Source organism: Bombus bifarius, unplaced genomic scaffold, assembly GCF_011952205.1.
Source record: "Bombus bifarius isolate JDL3187 unplaced genomic scaffold, Bbif_JDL3187 scf7180000008026, whole genome shotgun sequence".
NCBI lineage: Eukaryota > Metazoa > Arthropoda > Insecta > Hymenoptera > Apidae > Bombus > Bombus bifarius.
The window spans coordinates 286,193-307,934 of NW_022884399.1; the positions used below are offsets into that span (position 1 = coordinate 286,193).

General features: G+C 28.9%; 4 protein-coding genes across 8 annotated transcripts; 2 read left to right on the top strand and 2 right to left on the bottom strand.

The window, feature by feature from the left end:
- Window positions 1–295: 295 nt before the first annotated feature.
- Window positions 296–3,061, bottom strand: LOC117207313 (fizzy-related protein homolog). Its single transcript, XM_033447380.1, has one exon. It carries the CDS (start codon window positions 2,801–2,803, stop codon window positions 1,343–1,345), a length of 1,461 nt encoding a protein of 486 aa, XP_033303271.1. The 5' UTR covers window positions 2,804–3,061; the 3' UTR covers window positions 296–1,342.
- Window positions 3,062–4,083: 1,022 nt separating this feature from the next.
- LOC117207286 (NADH dehydrogenase [ubiquinone] 1 beta subcomplex subunit 3) lies at window positions 4,084–5,401 on the top strand. Of its 3 annotated transcripts, none has more exons than XM_033447332.1 (2): window positions 4,084–4,201; window positions 4,969–5,401. In XM_033447332.1, the coding sequence occupies exon 2, from the start codon at window positions 4,988–4,990 to the stop codon at window positions 5,297–5,299; it is 312 nt and encodes a 103-aa protein (XP_033303223.1). In that variant the 5' UTR covers window positions 4,084–4,201; window positions 4,969–4,987; the 3' UTR covers window positions 5,300–5,401. The 3 variants fall into 3 exon arrangements, with proteins under 3 accessions (XP_033303223.1, XP_033303225.1, XP_033303224.1); XM_033447334.1 differs by lacking the exon at window positions 4,084–4,201 and adding an exon at window positions 4,230–4,305; XM_033447333.1 differs by lacking the exon at window positions 4,084–4,201 and adding an exon at window positions 4,407–4,503.
- Window positions 5,402–5,491: 90 nt separating this feature from the next.
- On the bottom strand, window positions 5,492–11,054 carry LOC117207287 (meckelin). Its single transcript, XM_033447335.1, has 13 exons — window positions 10,702–11,054; window positions 10,482–10,640; window positions 10,021–10,322; window positions 9,768–9,962; window positions 9,425–9,676; window positions 9,144–9,289; window positions 8,847–9,012; window positions 8,476–8,760; window positions 7,935–8,399; window positions 7,593–7,852; window positions 7,028–7,208; window positions 6,745–6,946; window positions 5,492–6,673 (listed from the first exon to the last, which is right to left on the bottom strand). The coding sequence occupies exons 1-13, from the start codon at window positions 10,898–10,900 to the stop codon at window positions 6,450–6,452; spliced, it is 3,036 nt and encodes a 1,011-aa protein (XP_033303226.1). The 5' UTR covers window positions 10,901–11,054; the 3' UTR covers window positions 5,492–6,449.
- A 6,657-nt stretch (window positions 11,055–17,711) lies between these two features.
- On the top strand, window positions 17,712–21,091 carry LOC117207297 (flightin). Of its 3 annotated transcripts, none has more exons than XM_033447348.1 (3): window positions 17,712–17,866; window positions 19,433–19,656; window positions 20,560–21,091. In XM_033447348.1, exons 2-3 carry the CDS (start codon window positions 19,445–19,447, stop codon window positions 20,801–20,803), a joined length of 456 nt encoding a protein of 151 aa, XP_033303239.1. In that variant the 5' UTR covers window positions 17,712–17,866; window positions 19,433–19,444; the 3' UTR covers window positions 20,804–21,091. The 3 variants fall into 3 exon arrangements, with proteins under 3 accessions (XP_033303239.1, XP_033303240.1, XP_033303241.1); XM_033447349.1 differs by having other exon boundaries at window positions 17,724–17,866; window positions 19,419–19,656; XM_033447350.1 differs by lacking the exon at window positions 17,712–17,866 and adding an exon at window positions 17,908–17,932.
- Window positions 21,092–21,742: the final 651 nt, after the last annotated feature.

The following is a 21,742-nucleotide window of genomic DNA, read 5'->3' on the forward strand; positions in this document are numbered from 1 at the left end:
TAAACTAAGCGTAATCATTCCATATATGTTAGTATTTAAATTTCTATTTCTAAATTGAGTTTGTACAAAATATAAGCTATAGCTTTTTGTATTTTCTATTTAAATATTATTATGATATTAAAATCTTATATAGTATCATATCAATATTTAAAAAAGAAAACAATAATATTTAAAATTACTGATATATGCACTTATATTAATTCATTCCAATGTATCATATCAATTATGATACAATAAGGTCATATAATTTACAAACACTTTTATAAAAAAATCACATCATAATTTAATGTCAGAATATATTTATTTCGTTTTACATATACTTTAAAGTATTTTTTAAGATTTGGGAAAATAGATTATACATACTCTTTGAGAACTATACAATATAAATTTTAAATTCTACTGCACTAGAATGTTTATAGTATTTTTATTAACTGTTTTCTAATTTCTTTTAGAATATACAGGTAAGTATATATCAATATATTATTTTTATATAAATAAATGAATTTATTTTATAAATCATATTTCAATTTATTTGTACAATTTGCTGCTGCAAAATATAAATTAATATAAGTTGTTTTGGAGAAAAAATAACTGATAATTATGATACAACCTTTTTATATATATAAGTTTTTCTATATAAATTTCATATATATAATAAATTTTGATAAGGTTGTAAGAAATATTCTTTGAAAATCTGTAGATTTTATAAAAAATTAAAAATTATAAATATTTGGAATCTCCCTCTCTCTCTCTCTCACACACACACACACGGGCGCGCGCACACACAGTGTATAATATGCCCTTAAAAGAAACTGCAATATTGCAATTCAAAATTAACAACAATACTATAATATTCCATTTTCTTTGCCTTATGTTTTACAGTACTGTATATCTAAAGTAAATTGTTAAATACTTAGTCATTGAATTTTGTTAAAATGAATAAAAGATATAAATGACTAATTAATAATTATCTGTATGTAATATTGTGTAATAAGATAAAATATAAAAAATGTTAAAAAAATAGATATTGCATTCTTGAAATATAAATTTTAATGCTTTGGACATAAAAATATTTGTGTGAAAAATACATAAAAATTATATATGATCTTTGTTTTTCCTTATAAGGGCATGATTTTATGAATAACTTATTGCACATAAAAATTAATGAACAATAGGCTGTGCATATAAACTTAATCTTAATAAATTTCAAAATGTTTTTACTTATAACTAAATGTTTGTAAATTATTAGTTATATACGTTATATATCTTATAATTTTTCAGAATACTAGAATAGTGCATATATTATGTATTATACATAATATCATAATTTTTTTATAATAATTTATCGAATACTAGTAAAGAGGTTTAATACAGACTTATTTTCTTTCTGACTACGTGCTTTACTGAACACATTCCAAAAACGTAAAGTTTCATCTCCAGCACCAGTTACAATAGCTTCACCATCTGGTGACATAGCTAAATATAAAACTCTATATGAATGTCCTGTTAATTTTGCAACTTGAGTTAGACTGGGATATTTCCACACCAGAATTTGGTTTTGAGAATAACCATGTGTACTGACTAATTCTGAACTGTGCTTACTCCAAGCCAAATTACAAACTTGAGAACCAGTATCTACACATTGCATTGGTTGACCGGTTAGTGTATTCCAAAATCTAATGCATCTGTCTGCTGTACCACCACCAGAAGCTAAAAGACCATGATGATGTGGAGACCACGCGATAGCTTTGACAGCTGCTAGATGTTCAGTATATGTTTGTATCGGTGAAAGGGAATGTAAGTTCCATACATAAAGACGATTGTCATTTCCACCAGAGGCTAAATATTGATTATCTGGGGACCATTTGAGTCCACAGACTTCTTGTCTATGAGCTCCTAAACGTCTTTCACTCACAACACAAGGAGTTCTAACATCTCTTTGTAATATTAACCTATCTCTACTACCAGATGATAAAACTTCACCATTCCAAGCTAGAGCTCCAACTCTTGCACTATGTCCTTGTAACTTGCTTACTTGTTTACTCACAGCTACATCCCATACTTGGATATAGCCCAAATGTGTACCAACTGCTACTAAGTTTCCTCTTTCGTTCCAAGCAACTGATGTTACACTATTACCATCACTGGATAAATCACATAGTCTAGTCACCTGGCTGGTACACGCAGACCACAAATAGACACAGCTACCTAGACCAACACTGAGAACATTTTGAGAAGACCAATCAACAAGATTTAAATAAAAGTCATCTTGCAGTTCAGGGGCATCTAGTACTTTGAAAGGTATTCTGGAAATCTTCCTTGTTGCTTTTCTTGGGGATCTTAAAAGTTTTTGACTTTTGGCACTCAATGGTGACAAAGAATAAGGTGAACTTTGATCCAATAATGTGTGGTCTTTCGTAGGTGTAATGTATTTAAAAAGATTTCTGGTAACCACTGGTGATAATACTCTTCGTTCTTCACATTGTCCTTTTACATCTTCTATGCTTGCTCCAAGCAGTTCATTTTTTAAGAGACAAGAATAGGCAATACCATCGCGGTTACTTTCTCCATTCTCGCGAGTCTTCTTTGTGACTATACCATTTCGATTGTTCTCTGATATCATTGAAAATGTTGTTTGGTAATTATTGCCCGACCGTGTTGGTATAAATCGATCGAAACTATTATTCATCATTTTAGTTGGCGAAAAATATACTGATGGATGAAGTCCAGGACTTGCTAGACTATCTATATGGCTCTCGCTGCTTGACTTTAACAGCCGTTTTTCGTATTCGTGGTGAAACATTTTTTTAATGCTACTCTTTCACATTCACTCACATAATTATTCACCATACACGATTGTTCTCCTTTAGATTACGTAAATTGCACGTCCATTGTCATTTTTCATACAAAACACGGTACTGATGAAATTGAGCAAACTGTCCCGTAGAATCTCTATTCAACGTCAACTTGGAAAATTTTTGATACGGAAATAAGGAGGTTGAACGTGATTCTCCAATCGAAAAGCTTAATTCAAAGCGCTATGTTTAAAAACAGATAGGCAAATGACTGTGTAAAAAGCTGTACTTGAATGAGCATCCACCTAGCGACGTACTAACGAAATTATAGTGAAATGTTGTTGTATAACGTACTTTTTAAAGAATATAAATGAAGAATTTAGATATCTCATTTATTACCAATAATATTATGTATTACCATTATTAAGTTGATTCCAAATTTTATATATCATAATATATTCAATGATAGGACCAATCGTATACCATATCTACTTTTGCGCTATAATAATGTATATTAATGACATTAAGTAACGTTTTAGAAATTATTGTTTTAGTGATTTGCCCTACCAAATTATAATTAGAGGAAATTAAAAGTGCAATTATTTTGTATGTGATTTACGTAAATGTAACATTTTCTGTTTAGTTTTTGCTTTGTACTGCACATATTTATGTATTATATATTTATTTTTGTACGTATATACTTCGTATATACAGGATGGTTGGTAACTGGTGGTACAAGCGGAAAGGAGGTGATTCTACGCGAAAAAAGAAGTTGAAAATATAGAATAAAAATTTTCTTTTTTAATTTCTTTTTTTTTTAATTTTTCCATCGAGACAACGATCTACAGTGAGATCCATTATAACGCACCGCACGCATACCGAGCGAAAATTCAAAGTCGATTTTCTCGAAAACAAAGCCTCAAACGAAAAATTTTTATTCTATATTTTCGACTTCTTTTTTCGCGTAGAATCACCCCCTTTCCGCTTGTACCACCAGTTACCAACCACCCTGTATATTGATAGTTAAATAACTCAAAATTCATAGTTCAATGGATATCAATGAATAGTAAACGTTCGCTAACAAATTTTAAAGTTATAATTCAATATATAATTAAAAAAATTATATGTTTATTTAAGATAAATGTTTAGTTTATTTAGAAATATGTATTTGTGAAATTACTAACAAATATATATATTCTGTGAATAATTTCATAATTTTTATTAAAATTTAAATGTGTTTAATCGTAAGAATAATTTAAAATATGCATTATTTAGTGAAGTCAAAATTTTATTTATTCACATCCAAGATACAAGATTGCGCATGCGGCATGCGTCAAAATTGACGTGTGTATATGTATGTATATTACCATTTTGTATAATCGAACAATCTTCAAATATTTTTAAAGGTATGTATACATCTTTCTGTATGTATAAATGTTTCGTTTTTGTAAAACTGTAAATACCATTCTTATCTTTATTTAAGAAATCAAACTAACATTGTAGAATGACGATAATAAGGATTTTGCTTTTAAAGTACATGTAATATACCAACCTTAACACTCAATTTGTGGCTTACATAAGCTGTACAACCTCTTTTGTACAAAGTATTAATAATTAGTATAAGAATATCAAGTGTTTGTATTTTAAGCATAATGCAAAACGTGCTTGAAACTGCACACATACAATAAGTTGTTCTGTTGATGTAAAGGTTAAATAATTTTATTCAATAACTACAGTTTTGTATTACATTAGATAATTTTTTTTAATTTCTTGTTTTATTCTGACCATAAATTTTGTGTAATAAACAGATTAAATTTTTAAGAAAATTACGAGTAATGTGTTAAATTAATACATTTTCATATTAATAATAAATTCACTTATATTTTGTTATTGTATTTCAATATATGAGATCTTTAAATTCATCTTATTATATGTGTGTTCTATATAAAATTTTGTATTTCTATACAAAAGCATGTTATGTATTGTGTATATATTTACTTAACCTTACAATAATTTTAATGCCTGACTTAACAAAGTTATGTATTTCCATCTGTTTTAATTACCTAAAAATTGCATTTATAAATTAGATTTTTTTATCCTATATTTTAGGTATTTTTTGTAACATATGATTATTGTTCAAATATTTGATTATAAATTAATAATTTAATTTCAGATACAACTTTTTTGAAAAAATGGGAGGTCATGATCATGGGTATAAAATACCAAGTCCTGATATATACAAAGTAGAAGATGTGCCACAGCTTAAAATGGTCCAAGAGGAACTAGCTAAACTTGGGTTGAAGGACCCTTGGTTAAGAAATGAAGTTTGGCGTTATACAGGACTACCTGGTAAATCACATTTCTTACGAGTGTTTAAGGGAGTTACCACGGGTATGCTAACCGGATTTGCAGCATTTTTAGTAACAATAGGCATAGAACAATATTTTGGAATTACTTATGGCAAACATCATGATAAACATCATAACAATGATGATCATCATTAATATTATATAAGGACATATTTGATGGCCAGGAAATATTAAACAGTTTAAATTACTGTTATATGTATTATAGCTTTAGAAATAAATTATAATTTGAGATTTAAATGATGAGAGTAATGAATTCTTCCACTCAGTTCCAATAAACATGCAGTTCTTGGTTCATATATAACATAAGGAATATATTCTTATTTAATACATTGTTGACCAGCTATTTCATGCAAAGATTAACGCGTATAACATTGCAACGCGTTTGTGCATAAAAATACTAGTTTATTCGTGAGCAGTCAACCATATGTTAATATGAACTTTACAACTTATACATGTATGAAAGTATCTTTATTTATTTACTGCATTATACAAGAACTGTTACATATCAGTCAGGCAAAATTTATCCAAATGAATAACAAACAAAGATAAATATAGCAATCGTTATTTGTGAATGAAGAATAATTTTATTTATTTGCAAAATTTGTCTTCGTTCGTAATTAATACAGTTCGTAATTAATTTTTTGTCAAACAATACATAGCGAGATTATACGCACTATGATTTTATTTGCGTCATTCATGAATAAATATACAAGTAATAAAAGGAAAATAGTAACTCCTAATTACGAATTTAACGAATAATTAAATATTTGTGAATAAATTTATTTGTGAATAAAAGTTTCGAATAATTTATTTATTATTTGGATAAAAAAATTAAATAATGCCGAACTCTGCTGTAAATTTTTCAGCGTGTTGCATTATACAAATCCATATTGTAAGGATTCAAAAGATATATGTCATAGCTTTTACGGATGATTTTACATCTTCGGATCGGTGGATATTTGTTAAAAGATGGTGTATATTGTAAAACTTGACTTTGAACAGTTGAAACGTTGCGATCTATGGTTCCTTTAACAAGTTTTGTCCTTGTGATGAGTAGAATGAAATTTGGCCTTGAAATTTAAGGTCAACATCTATTTTGTAGTATGCACTTTTTTTAAACAGATTTCTATTAAACCTATGGTTTAAATGGAAGGTGTGAAATCATCTGGTAAACCTATGACATATATATTTTTTAAATAGCCTATACAAATTAATAGTAAGTACTATATGTTAATATAAACGTATCAAATACAAAATGTCACAATATTTGAATAATACAAATCATTTACATAAAAAACAATTTATCTAATAATGTATGATTATTTAAATTTTTTTTGCCATTTTCTTTTACTATCACAACTAACAGCATTGACACTAATACTGTAATTATAATAGCTAATGTACAATCGTTACATAACACAATAATGAAAGTAAATACTGAAATTTCAAATGTTGCAAATAACCACTCATTTCCATATAATAATACTTGACTGAAAGAATAATTATTATCTGCAAAAATTATATATATGAGTTATCATTAAAGCTACTTTTTTTTCTTTTTCTATTAAAAGAAACATTACCAATATAGAAAATTGATTTCTCTTCGTTGTGGGAAAATACTATATTAAATAACTTCTCAAAAAAATGTTGTTCTTTAATGGCATAGTCTTCATTTGTTATGCAGTGATCTAGATATTTACATAGATATTCTTTCAGTTTTAATTGATTATTGAAAATATATTCCCAATTTGAATAATAAGTCCTTATAAAATTACTTGGTTCCTGAAAAGAAGTAAAAATTATAAATAATTAGTTCGCAAAATAAATTTTAAGAAATGTTAGCTAAAGTTATGTTATACATACGATATTCATCAGCTCTAAACTTTTGTTAAAAGTAATTCTGAAAGTTTTTGTTAAGTACAATATAAATGTTTGTTGAGTTGTTCCTGGTACAAGACCTCTATGTGCACATAAATTATTTTTTTCCATTTGTAAATCATTAATTAAAGTACGTAAGTCTGTGTCTGCAAATCCATGCACTGATCTGTTGTGAAATGATGAAAATATTTAATTATAAGCACTTTACTTCTATACAGGGTGGTTGGTAACTGGTGGTACAAGCGGAAAGGGGGTGATTCTACGCGAAAAAAAAGTCGAAAATATAGAATAAAAATCTTTTTTCTAATTTTTTTTTTTTAATTTTTCCATCAAGACAACGATCTACAGTGAGATCCGTTATAACGAGACGTGATAAAGTGCACGCGTACCGAGCGAAAATTCAAAGTCGATTTTCTCGAAAACAAAGTCTCAAACGAAAAATTTTTATTCTATATTTTCGACTTCTTTTTTCGCATAGAATCGCCCCCTTTCCGCTTGTACCACCAGTTACCAACCACTCTGTATATTTATATTTATTAATGCATATTACCTTCCATGAATATAAAAACCATAATAATTAAATGGTAAAATAAATACACTGATGTTTGCAATTGAACATACATTTATAAATTCTTGCATTTTGTTTGCAATACATTGTTCATAGAATACAATGAACACTAACCACTGGATGGAATAAGTTAATATATATATTAAGACACATATTGTAAAATATAAAATAAAATTACAATCTTCAGAAAATGTTGGGATTATTTCTGGTATCCCAAGAATCCATGGATACAGTCGTATGACCTATTTGAAATATAAAATTTAATCTTAATCATTTAATTTCTCGCTACTTACTCTTGCATAAAAAATACATAAAATAATTTACCTGAAAAATACATAAAACCACAAGCAATTGTATCTTTATGTTTATCTTTCTTTCAGTTTGAAGATTTAACCACTGACTTGCAATAAAGTATGTCCTCCATATACTAATAGATGAATTATTAAAATTGTTACTTTTATTTATCATCTGATCAGAACTTTTTGATATCGAGTTTGTAATTGAAATATTAGTTTTGTGCTTGTTAACTGGAAAAGATTTGTTAAAATTTTTGAAGTTATTATGCTTATTTAACTTATACAAGATTTTCTTGCGTTTAGCTGTTATTGTTTCTGATGACATTTGCAAATGTTTTAATTTATTCCTTGAGAGTTTATCATTATGGAATTCATTTATAGGCACATATGGAAGATCATTACATTGATTGTATGTCATTTTTGGTTGTTCCCAATCAATAAAGAATATATCAGTATTCCAATATTGACAAATAAATCCAAATATTTCTATAAGCTAAATTAGAAATTAATAAATTTGAAATACTTAAAGTAATTAATTGTATATTTATATTTTACGTTTAAATACTTACTTTAGAAAAAAATGCTACTGTACTAAATGTTTTTATCATCTTTTCATTGATATCTTCAGAGAAGAGGATATACGGTATTGTTTTTCCTTTATAAAACATAAATAGATATAGGCATAAAATAATCAAACACAAAATAATTATGCTTCCTATAGCAGACATAGTGTAAATAAAAAACCAAATAAGTACAAATACATTAATGGAAGAAGCATGATGTTGTTTACTGTATTTCCATGTTTTTATCCCAGATAAAATGAAACTTAATCCTGACAAAATCCCAATAATTATCTAGGAACGAATATACATATAACAATAATAATATTATAAATATATCTTATTGTTATTTTCTTCTTATTACTGTTTTGTATATTTACCATGAAATGTGAATCAATATTCTCATCTTTTAGAGTGAATCTTATTTTATAATCTAATGTAACTTCTATAATTTTATCAATCTGTTCATATGTTAATTCAGCATATTCAATAATTAATAATGGAGGAAATATTTTATTGTTATCCTTTGTACTTTGAATATTAATTCTGTAAAAAGTATTATAATATATAAATTTGTTATTTTAGTAGTCACGTGTTAAATTTAATATATAATTTGTTTGATAAAATCAAATTTTGTTTGATAAAGTCAAATTATAAAGAGCAGGTAAAGGACTCACATTACGTTCAAAGATTTCATATAACGTAACACAGACAGTTCATCACCATTGTTACTTGTGAGATTATATAATGTTTTAAAACCACTAATATTATCAACAAAGAAAAATTTTCGAACTAACTGCCAATCTGATAATTTATTATGATTCTGTAAAATTGTTAGGATTATATATATTTTAAAACACTTTCATAAAATAATGCACAAAGCACCATTTACAATCTAATATAGTAATCAAGTATTTATATCTAAATTTATTGACTACTTCATAATTGATTTTCTTACCTGATTAATGTTTTTAACAAATACAGGTAATGCATACATTAAAATTTTGTTATCTCTTATAAATGTTAAGTATGGAGATAGAAACTCTATCTCTGTGTGCAGTAAATTTTTAATTGCAAATTTACATTTTTTTTCAAAATTAATACCAAATTTAACATGCTCTAACAAATTGCATGGAATATTAGGTGTACCAATTGATTTGAAATTGCCATGTAAAGAGAATGTTATAACTGTAAAATTTAATATATTATCCTAAAAAGATATGGTTTATATTATCAAATATTATACATTTAAGTAATAGATTGTTACAAATATTACAAATACATATATATGTGTTACATACCTTGTCTCCTTTCATCAAGCTATAATTTTGCGTAATTTGTTTGCTATTTAATACAGTTGTAGCTTCATCTTTATTATAAAATAACCATATAGGTGATTTTTGTTTTTGCATAAAGAACTTGCATGCAATATCATTAGCATAAAGACTTAAAACACATATGTTTGATAAATATTCACATGCTAATTTATCTCTTTTCTAAAAATATGCGTGTACTATTATTTTCTTATTTTTATATTCTTATTTGCTCTCTTACCTTACAAAAATATATAGCAGTCTGAAGTTCATTACTAAAATAATTATTTGTGTTTTGACTGTTAAACTTCACTTGAAATGCAGGTTTTAGATTCTCTTTATCAACAGAAGTACTTTTATGTAAACAATAATTCTGTAGCTGTGTATAATGGTACTTTGTTAAATACATATCAGTTTGATAATAATCATATTTAAAATTTTTGCAGGGCAAGCATCTAGATACATCCAAAAATGGATAAGTATTATTGATACATGGAACACAATGTATAGTATCCAATAACGTTCCATCTAAGTGTCTATCTACTGTAAAATGATTAAAATATAACTAATAATAATATAAATAATTAAAGAATCTGCAATTTAATCAATAGATAATATGTTACAAATATGTAATTTAAAGTAGTTTGGTTTAAATGCTAATACATAAATACTTTTGCCTATTGCAAATGCTTTAATTATTACCTTGTATTTCATTAGGGGCGCATCTACACGTCGTGTTACATGATACGCAGTCGTTCCCATCCGAAGTTACTGTAGCATTAATGCCACAAAATACGCATACGGGATAACCATCCTTGAAACCAATTTTTTTACTAAATTTGTTACATATACATCGTAATCCTATAAAAGGAATAATTTAAGTATTTAAATAAAATGTTGAAAAATTTAATTTCAAACTCACGGTCGACAGATGGTTTTAAATTTTTATTGGCATCACATGGCATGCAGGTAAGTGATGTGGTATCAAAATATTCGTTATTTTTACATTTCGATGGTTGAGAATATTCAAATAATTCTTTACTCACAGCAATAATTTGGGTAAAATTTACCGAATAGATTAAGAAATAGAAAAAGATATCTTTTCTTGTAAAACGACACATTTTGTATACATCTGATATCTATATACGTATGTATGTACTTACTTTGTGTACGACTTTCGTTTCTATAGTAACCGGTCATGAAAGTTTGTAATATCTTACCTATATATGTAGATAATCTTTTACGTATTTTATTTTTTAAGAAAGTACAACAAAGAATCTAATACAAAGTTTCAAATACGATAGTAAATATTGAAGTACACATATACACACACGCACGCGCGCGTGTAAAAAATGTATATGAACATATATATGTCGGAGTGCCATCGGGAGTAAGGTTGGGGGCGGCCGAGGTATCTCCTCGGGAATTAGCCATGGATGCAAATGACGATGGCTCCAGATTTGTTGACGAATCCACGGCACACGGGATGGCAAGTATCAGTGTAATAATCGGGTCGGGTAACTTCTCGATGACTCGGTCCGCACTTCGTATAGCGACTCACTAACAAAAGCTCTGTCCATCTTAATGAGACTGTCCTTATATATTCCTGTCCCCACTTCTGGGGTCAATCCTTGTTTTTAAGGAGAGTCATATAATCATTCCGTACCTCTGTCAGATACGCGTCCCTCCCGTGCCCGTGGCTACGTCCAGTGACCTGTTAGGTCACCCTAAACCCGAACCCGTCGTCATAAAGCCCGGTTGGAACATTAAAAGTTATTTTCTTATTTTTATTACCTCAACATACAAATCTTGATTATGGTATTGGGGGTTTCCCAACATTCCCGACGGCAATCCCGCTATCCTTCCATCTCCGACATATATGCCGGAGAAGAGTCAGGAACAGGGTTGTGGGCGTTTGATAGACCTCCCTTGGAGTTGGCCATCATTGTGTTATAACGAAGATACGGCCTGATACTACGAGTATGAACACTACCGATTCGACAATCAACAGCGGCGATTAGGCACTCGCGACACTAGTGATAATGGTCTTAGGTTCGATAACGAATCCACAGTCAACGGGATGATAGATATACTTGCTCACACAATCTAACTCAAACGTGTAATACTCACAGATCGTAAGGCGCTACTCTCTCCGTCGTTAAGATCGTAAGAAAGAATGACTTTTCGTCTCAATGATGCCACAGAGGAAAACTATAATGGGGTGTGTCTAAGGACACGAGTTCATCGGATTCGTTGAGTATAGCCCTCGTTCAGAAAGTAAGGGAAATTGACGTGGCTGTCAATTGGTCAATTTGGGACAAAGACTGCCTGTCCGTTTGAATAACCTTAATTACCAAAAACCTAGATTTTATAGCGGGTCCTCAGGCTAGCTGAACTTGTGCTGTGTAAGTGCATCAACATCAGGTATTCATTGTCCGAAGGAACCGTTGGCATGTTTTACTGTCAGGTACCTCTATGGGTATTTCCTTTAATGAGAGTTATAACATCACTCCACACCTTTGTTAGACGGAGTGCCCGTCCCGTTAACCGCGGCTACGTTCGGCGACTGATGGTCGCCTTGAGCTCAAGCTTATTATCACAAATCGCAAACAAGTACCATTGGGCAGAATGACGGCAAATTGTTTAATCACAACTGTAAACTTTAATTACGATTTTACGGATTTTCCCGAAGTTCCAAGGGAAGGCTCCGGTGCCCTTTCATCTCCGACATATATATCTTAGTTTTCGAGTTATGAATGATTAATGAAAATATTCGAAGTGCCTGGTACCTCAATATATCCGCTGATTGTGAGCGCTAATTCAAGCTATGCCTGTATGCCATGCTGAATTGCCGTCTTGATACAGAGCTTTTGTATCTGTTTCAAAAGGCAATGTTTAACACATAGCGCCATCCGAGCTTCCTACTCTAACAAAGTTTCTTGCCTAAAAATCAGTAAATTTGTAAGCTCAATACTTCAAAAACTAATTAAAATTGTATAGATGAAAGGCTGATGAACTTGTCTTCAGAAGTACTATCAGATGATTCATAGAGAAATATATAGTGCTGCTTAAAAAGCGAACTTCTTTATATCTCGGAAAATAATAATATAAGAAAAATTCATTAGGAAATAAAAGGCTGTCCAGTGTTCAGAGTTACCGTGGATATATTAATATGATTAATATTATAATGACGGACAAATTTTCAATTGATTGTTAATATTTGATAATAATCAAAAATTTAGCGATGTTATTTATTGTAAGGAAAACATATAAAATGCATATGAAACAACTTTCCATGAAAGCACGTTGCCGGTTTTACAATGTATAGCTAATCGGGAGCGGTATTCAAATGTCAATGACGATTATATTCGTTAATTTGCAAAAAATCGAAATTTTAGTTTATTTGTATTCATACCTATATTTATTTTACGATATGTCTACGAAATATGTACGAAATGCGAATAAACCAGTCGAATTAGAATCGGAAAAAATTGTAAAAGTAATTTTTTTACACAAAATGGTTCGGAAGATCATTTGAAATGAAATGTATGTGTTGCAAATTTATGAAAAGTTGGGCGTCGTAGTTAGAAAAAAAGGCATATAGGTACGAAAAACAGGTTTTTCGCGTATAAAAATATAAATAGTGATTTTACAGAAAAAAATTTAGATTGAGAAATGCAGGCATAATGTAGGAAAGATCGGCAAAATGAGACCTATAAGATCAAAATCGATCGATACGTTGACTTGCAACAAAATAAAAGCTGTCAAAATAGACCTCATTTTCACTCGTTTGTTATTCACAGAGATTTGAACGCACGACTTTAAAATTTTAATAAAACATGATCTTGGTAATGATAAAAAGCGTGCCAAATTTCAGTTTGAAATTTTTGTTAGATTTTGTACAAAATTGTTCGCTTCATCCCAAAAGGGTCTCCGTAGAAGTTAAGTTTCTATAGCTTTGATAAGTTTTTTTTTTTAATTTTTTTTTATTTATTTATTTGGATTTTACAATTTGTCCAGTAGGACATTTGGTAAAATGTTGTAGCTGTATACTAATATAACATGTGGGTGGCTACCCCCAGCGGGGTACCATCATCGTGTTTGTTAGGTTATGTCCTTTGTGAGATCTGTTGGGTGTTTCCTTTTTAATCTTCTTTTTATGCTTGATGTGTCGACCGTTTCCGCCTTTGATAAGTTGCATAGTAAGCTGTGAGCATGCTTTCTATTCTTTAATACTTGCACTATCGTATACATTTTGAAATGAAGTAATATTTCTAAATTAAATCATCTAAAAATGGTTCTGGAAAATAAATATGTTTCTTTCCTCTAAAAGAATGAAACAATTCTTTTAATTTTTGTCATAGCGAATTGGCAATAAAATCAATTAAAAACTATTATTATTACACGAATTTACAGAAAAGTTTTCTTTCATGAGATAACTTTTTTCTTTCAAAAAAGTAATTCTTAACAATAAGAGCTAAAAATTTCACAAAGTGTAAAACAGTGGAATTAATTGCCCTTCAATTTTCGAATGAATTATTTCAGAAAACCTGCTTTAACTTTAATAAGTCATGAAGTTTCAGTATACGGACGAGATAGCGAGCTGTTGCGCAGTGGGAACAGTGGCGACATGCGTCGGTCTATCTGCGAACACGCCTAAAATTGAATTTGCGCTTTCAAACTGCTGGTACCTACATTATCTCAGCAATAAATTGACGTAAAACGATGATTTTTAAAAATCTGGGGCAGCTCAATGAGATATTGACAGATAATACAATCAATTCTTTCAAAAATTATATTCAAGCTCAAAATTTTTAGTTTTTTGGTTTCTTATTTTTTATATTTCTTGTTCACTATTTATATATGACATAAATGACATAAATGACATTTTACGTGACAATAACAAATGTCATATAATTTAAATTTCTTAAATATGCAATTTTCGTTATAATGCTATAATTAGAGAATCTCTAAGAAAATATTACCGGTTTTTTGTTTTGTTGCAAGTTAACGTATCGATCGATTTTAACTTTATGGATATTATTTTGCAGATCTTTCCAATGGCTATATTCCGCAATAGAATCCTTTTTCTGAAAAATTATTACATTTCTTTTCATATGCGAAAAGCTCGTTTATATCTTTTTGAAACAATGACGCTCAACTTTTTATGAGTATCAAACTCATATGTTTCATTTCCAATGACCTACCGAACCATTTTCTGTAATAAAATTGTTGTTTACAATTTTTCTCGATTTTGGGTATTTTGAAGGCTAATTAGACTGGTTTAAAATTGGTTGCCCGAATATGCATTCAGTATGCGGTTTATACGTGTCAGTGCTGTTTCACTATTTATCCAAAATAGAGCTTGGCTCTACTCTATTCACTATTTACTCTGGAGAAACACTGCGGATGAAACAAGGATGAGAACAGTGCTTTTCAATGAATCATCCGTGGTGTTCTTTTAAAATGAAATTGTGTAAATTCGGCTTTAATCTTCGACAAAATAGTTTTCGAGCGAGTACAGAACTCAACGTTAAGCAGCGTCTGTTGAGGTACAAGGCGGACACTTTGAATATTTTCATTAAATGTCTGTAACTCGAAAACTAAGCTATGTAGGACATACATATGTCCATAAGATGTCTTTTACTTATTTTCGTGATATTCCGATAGATATTCTGTCCCCATCTCTGAAATATTGACATGTATTTATGAATCACCCTGTATATAGAATAAATATATTAACCATGTATGTTAAAATGTTTTGTTAAGTACTAAAGATATCAAAAGAATGTTCTTACAAAGCTTGTTTGATGTGACGGGGGATATAACGCGGTACAAATAGCTTTTTTCGCAATAGAATAGTAGGAAGATATTGAGGTCAAGTTCTTTTTTTTAAACAGGATCTTATATATTTTTCTTATCGATAATATGGTACTGTTTTTTTGCAACGAATTGATGTACTAAGGAAGTCATTTCGTTCTACTCCGCAAGGTCATTCTGTTAAACCCTGCTACAAGTCACTCACTCATCCAATCTTGTAACTTCTTCATGGTATTGAAGAAGTATCGACCATCATGGTATCGACCATCGTCGATAAACAGTTTTCATATGATATTCTGCATACTGGAAACTTTAAGAAAGTTTGGGAAAACAAATTCAACTTTTTGCAACTATATTAGAGTAATGTCCCATAAATACACCGTTAAGATTCTTGTTGAAATGCCTTTGTATGTATAGTATATAATATATGTATATATATACGTTCGATCATATACATATCTATATAGATAAAATTTTAAGTGATCTATTAAATTTACTATCGCCAATAATTCTCTTCCTATAATAAAATAGAACGCTGATAAGTCTACTTCATCTTATTATGAAGAAAAAATTCTACCAATTTCAATGCTTAGAAAAGAATAGTATTATTGTATGCTTTCAGTGTTCTTTGCTTTTTATATTTTATATATGACAATTTCAGACAAATATACTATAATAAACGCCAGTTTTGTGAATAATATATGTCTTTAACGTAGCTTATGATTAGTATTGTGAATAGTAACTAAACCAGGGTACGATGTCAATGCTTCTATTTCGACATAACGCTACACTCTTTGATACGTGTTTAAGCCTTCTATAGCGGCAAATTTATAAATAAACTGAACTTACAATGACGGTCATACGTTGCAAAGCATATACTCTTACATACAATTATATTGGAAACGAAATAATAGAACTGAAGAATAATGAAGAATTACTTTGCAAGGATGTACAAAACAATTAGAAAAGAAAGGATTGCTTATATTTATATGTATTTTGCAGTATATGTTTGCGGTATGTGTATATTACACACACACACGCGCGCACGCGCACACATACACATAAATCTGGCATAAATATGTTATTGTTTTTATAGATTTACGTTATTTTGATATAAATTTGTTACGTACGTAATCTACTCAATTCGGTAAAAAGTTGTTTTGCACAGTGGTTACGAAAAGTACCTGTACATAATGAATAAAAGGCTTTTTTATGAGTTTTCTACATTTTATTTTCATAATATCAAATTTTAATCTTTCTACGAATGTACTTCTAAATGATATGAAATTTAACAAATGTACCTGGTTTTAATGAAGTAAGATACAAATTCAGTAATAAGTAAAATAATGTGCAAATACTTTTTGTGGTCAATGTGTATGAGAGATTATTTGAATGCATACGATGTTTCCAAGTTAATGTTACTTGTGATAAATATAAAATATTTTTTAATATAAATAGATAAATGTCTGAAGAAAAGTATTTCTAAATCAGGAAACGTAAAATATAAAGAGTATCTCTTAGAAAAGACAATCATGAAATGCAGCAGCTTATTATAGTAGTCCATTTTTAATGGTTAAATATTTGTTAGCTTGTGCTTATAGGAAATATCTGGCAGTACATATACCTACGTATAATGTGTATAAATATAAAAGCATTTAAATATACATTTTTGATGTTAAATAATAGGAAAAGAAATAAATATTGCTATTGGCAAAAAATAAATTATTTGAAATAAAAAAATTAATGATAGTTTAGAAAAAAACTAATTTAATAAAAAACCATATATATAATATATATATATATATAATTTGACATTACCACTTAAAGCTTTTTATGTCTTTATATTTTTCTCATAAATTAAGCATCTTTAATTGCAATGTTTTGATATACTACAACTTTCATTGCATGTAATGGCATAAATTGTTACTTTAAGCTTTAATCAAATGAATTCGTACCAAGACAGAGATCGTTCGATACAGAGTCGTAAAATTGGCCAATGATTATTAAATTGATCGTTGTCTTGCGTGATAACGATTACAGTAGTTTAGCTGCCAAAAATCCACCTCTCTTCCCTCTATCCTCCCTCTAAGTCGTTTCTTTGCCACTGTTCTTTCGGAGAGGGGCACTCTTCTTTTACTTAAAGGGAAGACCGGTGGGAAGGCAAGGAAAATCTTATAAGCTAAAATAAAAGCGAAACAAGGCAAAGTCCGCGGGAGTATTTTTTTCAGTCTCAAGAAGTGTTTAGTGGAGTGACTATCGTATCACAGGTATTATCTTCTCAAATATTGTAACACGTTATATTGTATAATTGACAAGCTGAAATTATAAGTGAGGTAATGATAATCTATTGTGAAATCGTCCGAAAGTGAAGAAGTCGCATTTTGTTTTATGTGCAATAAATCAAGTAGAAAAATAAAAAGAAGAGGAACGTAATATTTTGTTGAAAGTGATATTGCCGTGGCATTATCGTATAAATCCTTTAATAAGTTTGAATTTGAATGTTGACAACTAAAGTAAACTGGATAGTAACTTTTGCTAAGCTTAGTGAAATTTTATTAGTTTAATAAAACTATAAAAACAATTTTATAAAAAGTTAATCGATTACCTTTAATATTTATTCATTGATATCTTATTTGCTTTTTCGGACCTTGGGGGTTTTGGTTTTTATACCCATATATCTACTTCTCTCTACTCGGTAGTATAAATATATCATACATATAAACTTAAGACCTAGTATCTATCGTATCTATTTATAAATTTATTGGGTTGTAACATAAATAGGTTCGGTCAAATAAAGAAAAATATTGAGTTTAACTGAATTTACTTATGTTACAACCTAATAATTTTCAGATTTAAGATCTGAAGCACAGCTGAATCTGTTTATCTCTTATTACCAAATACTAAATACACCTATTTTTGGTGTATCTCCTGCTTTCCTATCAAAGCACTTTGCTTTATGTGATTTTTTCTCTATCTTTTGTTTGTTCTTTTTTCTTGTTCTCTTTGCCGTGTTTTCTCTCCTCGCACTCCTGCCCCACATTTCCTTTATTTTCCTTTTTATTCCTTTCGTCCAGTTCTTTCCTACTTTTTCCTCCAATATTGTCTCTGTTTCTTCTCTTCCTGCTTCCATTTTCTTACGTCTGTTTCTTAAATGTTTTCACAGTAATTACACTTTTAATATTTATACTATTTTTATTTCTAAAGTTTGTATGTTGCTTGCGAATAATTGGGAATGTATTATGAGCTATTAAAAATTGAATTTGCTTTTTCATACATGTATGATTATATCGTAATACATATGGGAATTATATCAAAATCATGACATAATTGACATAATTGATTTAATTAGATTGTCGATAAATAAAGCATTCTGTTATAATAAATAGGAATCGATGTCACAATCAAACAGTTTGTTGTACTTTAACGTGACCTGCTTTCATTCGTTAAATATATCTCATTAGCTAAATATATCAATCGAGAGTACTAGTTGTAACATCTAATTAGAAAGAAGGCTACCAAACATTGATAAGTGTTTAAAATATGCGAACGAGTCTTTGAATTGAATGAGACCCGCTAGATCTTTCTATAAACTATCAGTTATATATGTAGAACAATAATATGTTCAACCAATATAAATAAAAAATATAATTGATATTTCTCTTTCTTTCGAACAAACCTAAACATTTCGGTTGTTGACTCATACATACATATATAAGTATAACGATACATACATCTATAAAATCAAAATAATATACATAATTTCACTGTATAAAAAAAGAGTTTAGAAGAAGAAGAGGAAAAATTGTTGTTATATCTCAGTTTACTTTTGACAGACGTGAACAAATATGTGGGCAGATGAGGAACCAGCGCCATGGGATATCGAAGAAACCCCGGCGGAACAAGCTCCTGAAGCATCTGCAGAATCAGCCGCCCCAGCTGCCGAAGCAGCGACTGGAGAGAAACCAAAAATCAAATTAGAAAAAATTGAACCACCGCACTACAATCACCATTGGGTTCGCCCTCTCTTTCTTAATTACGCGTATCTTTATGAGTATAGGTATGGGTTTTTAATGTAACTCAATTAATTAATATTTCACATTTTATTAATAAAGTCCTACAGTACAAATAGTCATTTAAAAATTGAAATATCAATATTTTTAAAGTTATGAATTTTTTAAATTACTTTAAATTTAGAATGAATTTTCATAAAGAATTTAAAGAAAAAATTGACTAATTTTAATTACAATTACAAAACTATTTACTTTTCTCTTTTTACAATTGAAGAGTTTGCAACAATAAGAGGTTATCTCAATGTTTAAATTGTCTTTATTGGATAAGAAAGGGAGGTATGGGTTCATACTTAAAAGAGTAGAAGAGTTTATTACTATGAATATTGGTCGATTATGACTTTATAGCAGGTTTGGAAAAGTAATTTGGTTGAGTTGGTTCTTGTTGGTTTACTATATATTATGATCTTATATATTATAAATTATTGATAAGTGGAGTTGTCTTTTTATTTCAGCAGCTTCTTCAATTATAATGTCAAATTGAGGTTGAAATCAAATTTAGGTACTGTGAATATACCCAACGAATTAAATTCAGCTATTGAAAGTAGTTTCACTATTTTATTAGGAGAACAGATACTATTGAGATTTCAATATTTATTTAATAAAAATAAACTAGTGAATAATATTTAGTATTATACAATTTGTTTGTATTAATTAGCTACCAGCTATCAGAATTTAAACATAGAGATGCACAAAAAGTGCATAAAATAGTTTTAGAGAAGATTTATAATACATCTAAAATAATTCTTATAATTTAGAAGTTGCTATAATTTTAATAATTGAAAAAGATAATTCATAAGATCTATAAATTCTTTTAATGTAAACGATGACAATAATTATAATTAGGTACTATAAGTATATTTCTATGAATTTTTGATTCTTTTTTTCTTCAGAAAAAATTATTACAACGATGTCATTGATTATCTGAACCAACGGGAGAAAGGCATATTTCGAGAACCTCCCAGAGCACAAGAGTGGGCTGAACGAGCAATGAGGACTTACGACGAAAAGAATACCGACAAGAGTTTCAAACGATCTGCAGATATGAAATATATAATTAATATGAGACATGAACCTAGATATTACAGTTACCATACTCGAGCATATTATAGTTTGAAATATCAGAAAATTTTGTAAATTATTTTTTGATAATAAAGCTATATAACTTAATGATATATTGGCAGAATTGACATATGCAGCATAGATGTAAAGTACATTACAGTCGTTTTTATCTATATGAAATTTATAATACCAAATTTCTAATAATATTAATTATTTACCCAAACGTATCTATATATTTTTCACGAATACTAATACCAATTTTAAGCATTGAATATTTTCTAAATGGATTTTCTTACTACAAAAATAAACTAGAGGAATATTTCTTATTTCTTCAGCTAATAAATAAACCATAATAAACCAGAAGTCATTATCTATATTTGATTCCACAGAAAATCCAAATCTCTATCTCTTAATTTTGTATAAAGATTGTATTGTGCTTAGTACACAGACTGTGTCATTAAGAAACACTGTAAAAAAGGTACATTTTATCCTATTTAAAATGTATAACCTCCTTCATTATTCTGTTATATGACCACTTAATTTTTTTTAGTAACTCATACTTATATGTACACATATCTTACTTACATCATATGTATATACGTATTTACGTATAACATACACATATGTATAAGCTATGTATTATATCTAACATCAAATTCTGCATACATCTATTACAATGTATGTATGTCATCGCAATATCGTTATAAAGTAAATTTAACTACATATACATATTTTGAATCAATGAGATACATCTAATATAGATTGAAACCTTTGCAAATGAATTTTGATATTGTAGGAACTTTTCATTACATAGATAAATTTCAGAATAATGCCAAATTTCGACCAAAAATTCCTGCTGTTTCCTAAGAAATTCGTTCTTAAAAATTTTTCGAAAATTTATCATATTCAGACCACTGTTTGTCAAAGGACTTTCGCATTCTCATTCATTATGATCTAATGAAAAAATGTTATTTCATAGTTATGTTTTTCAACCATTTTCTTCTCGGTTACATG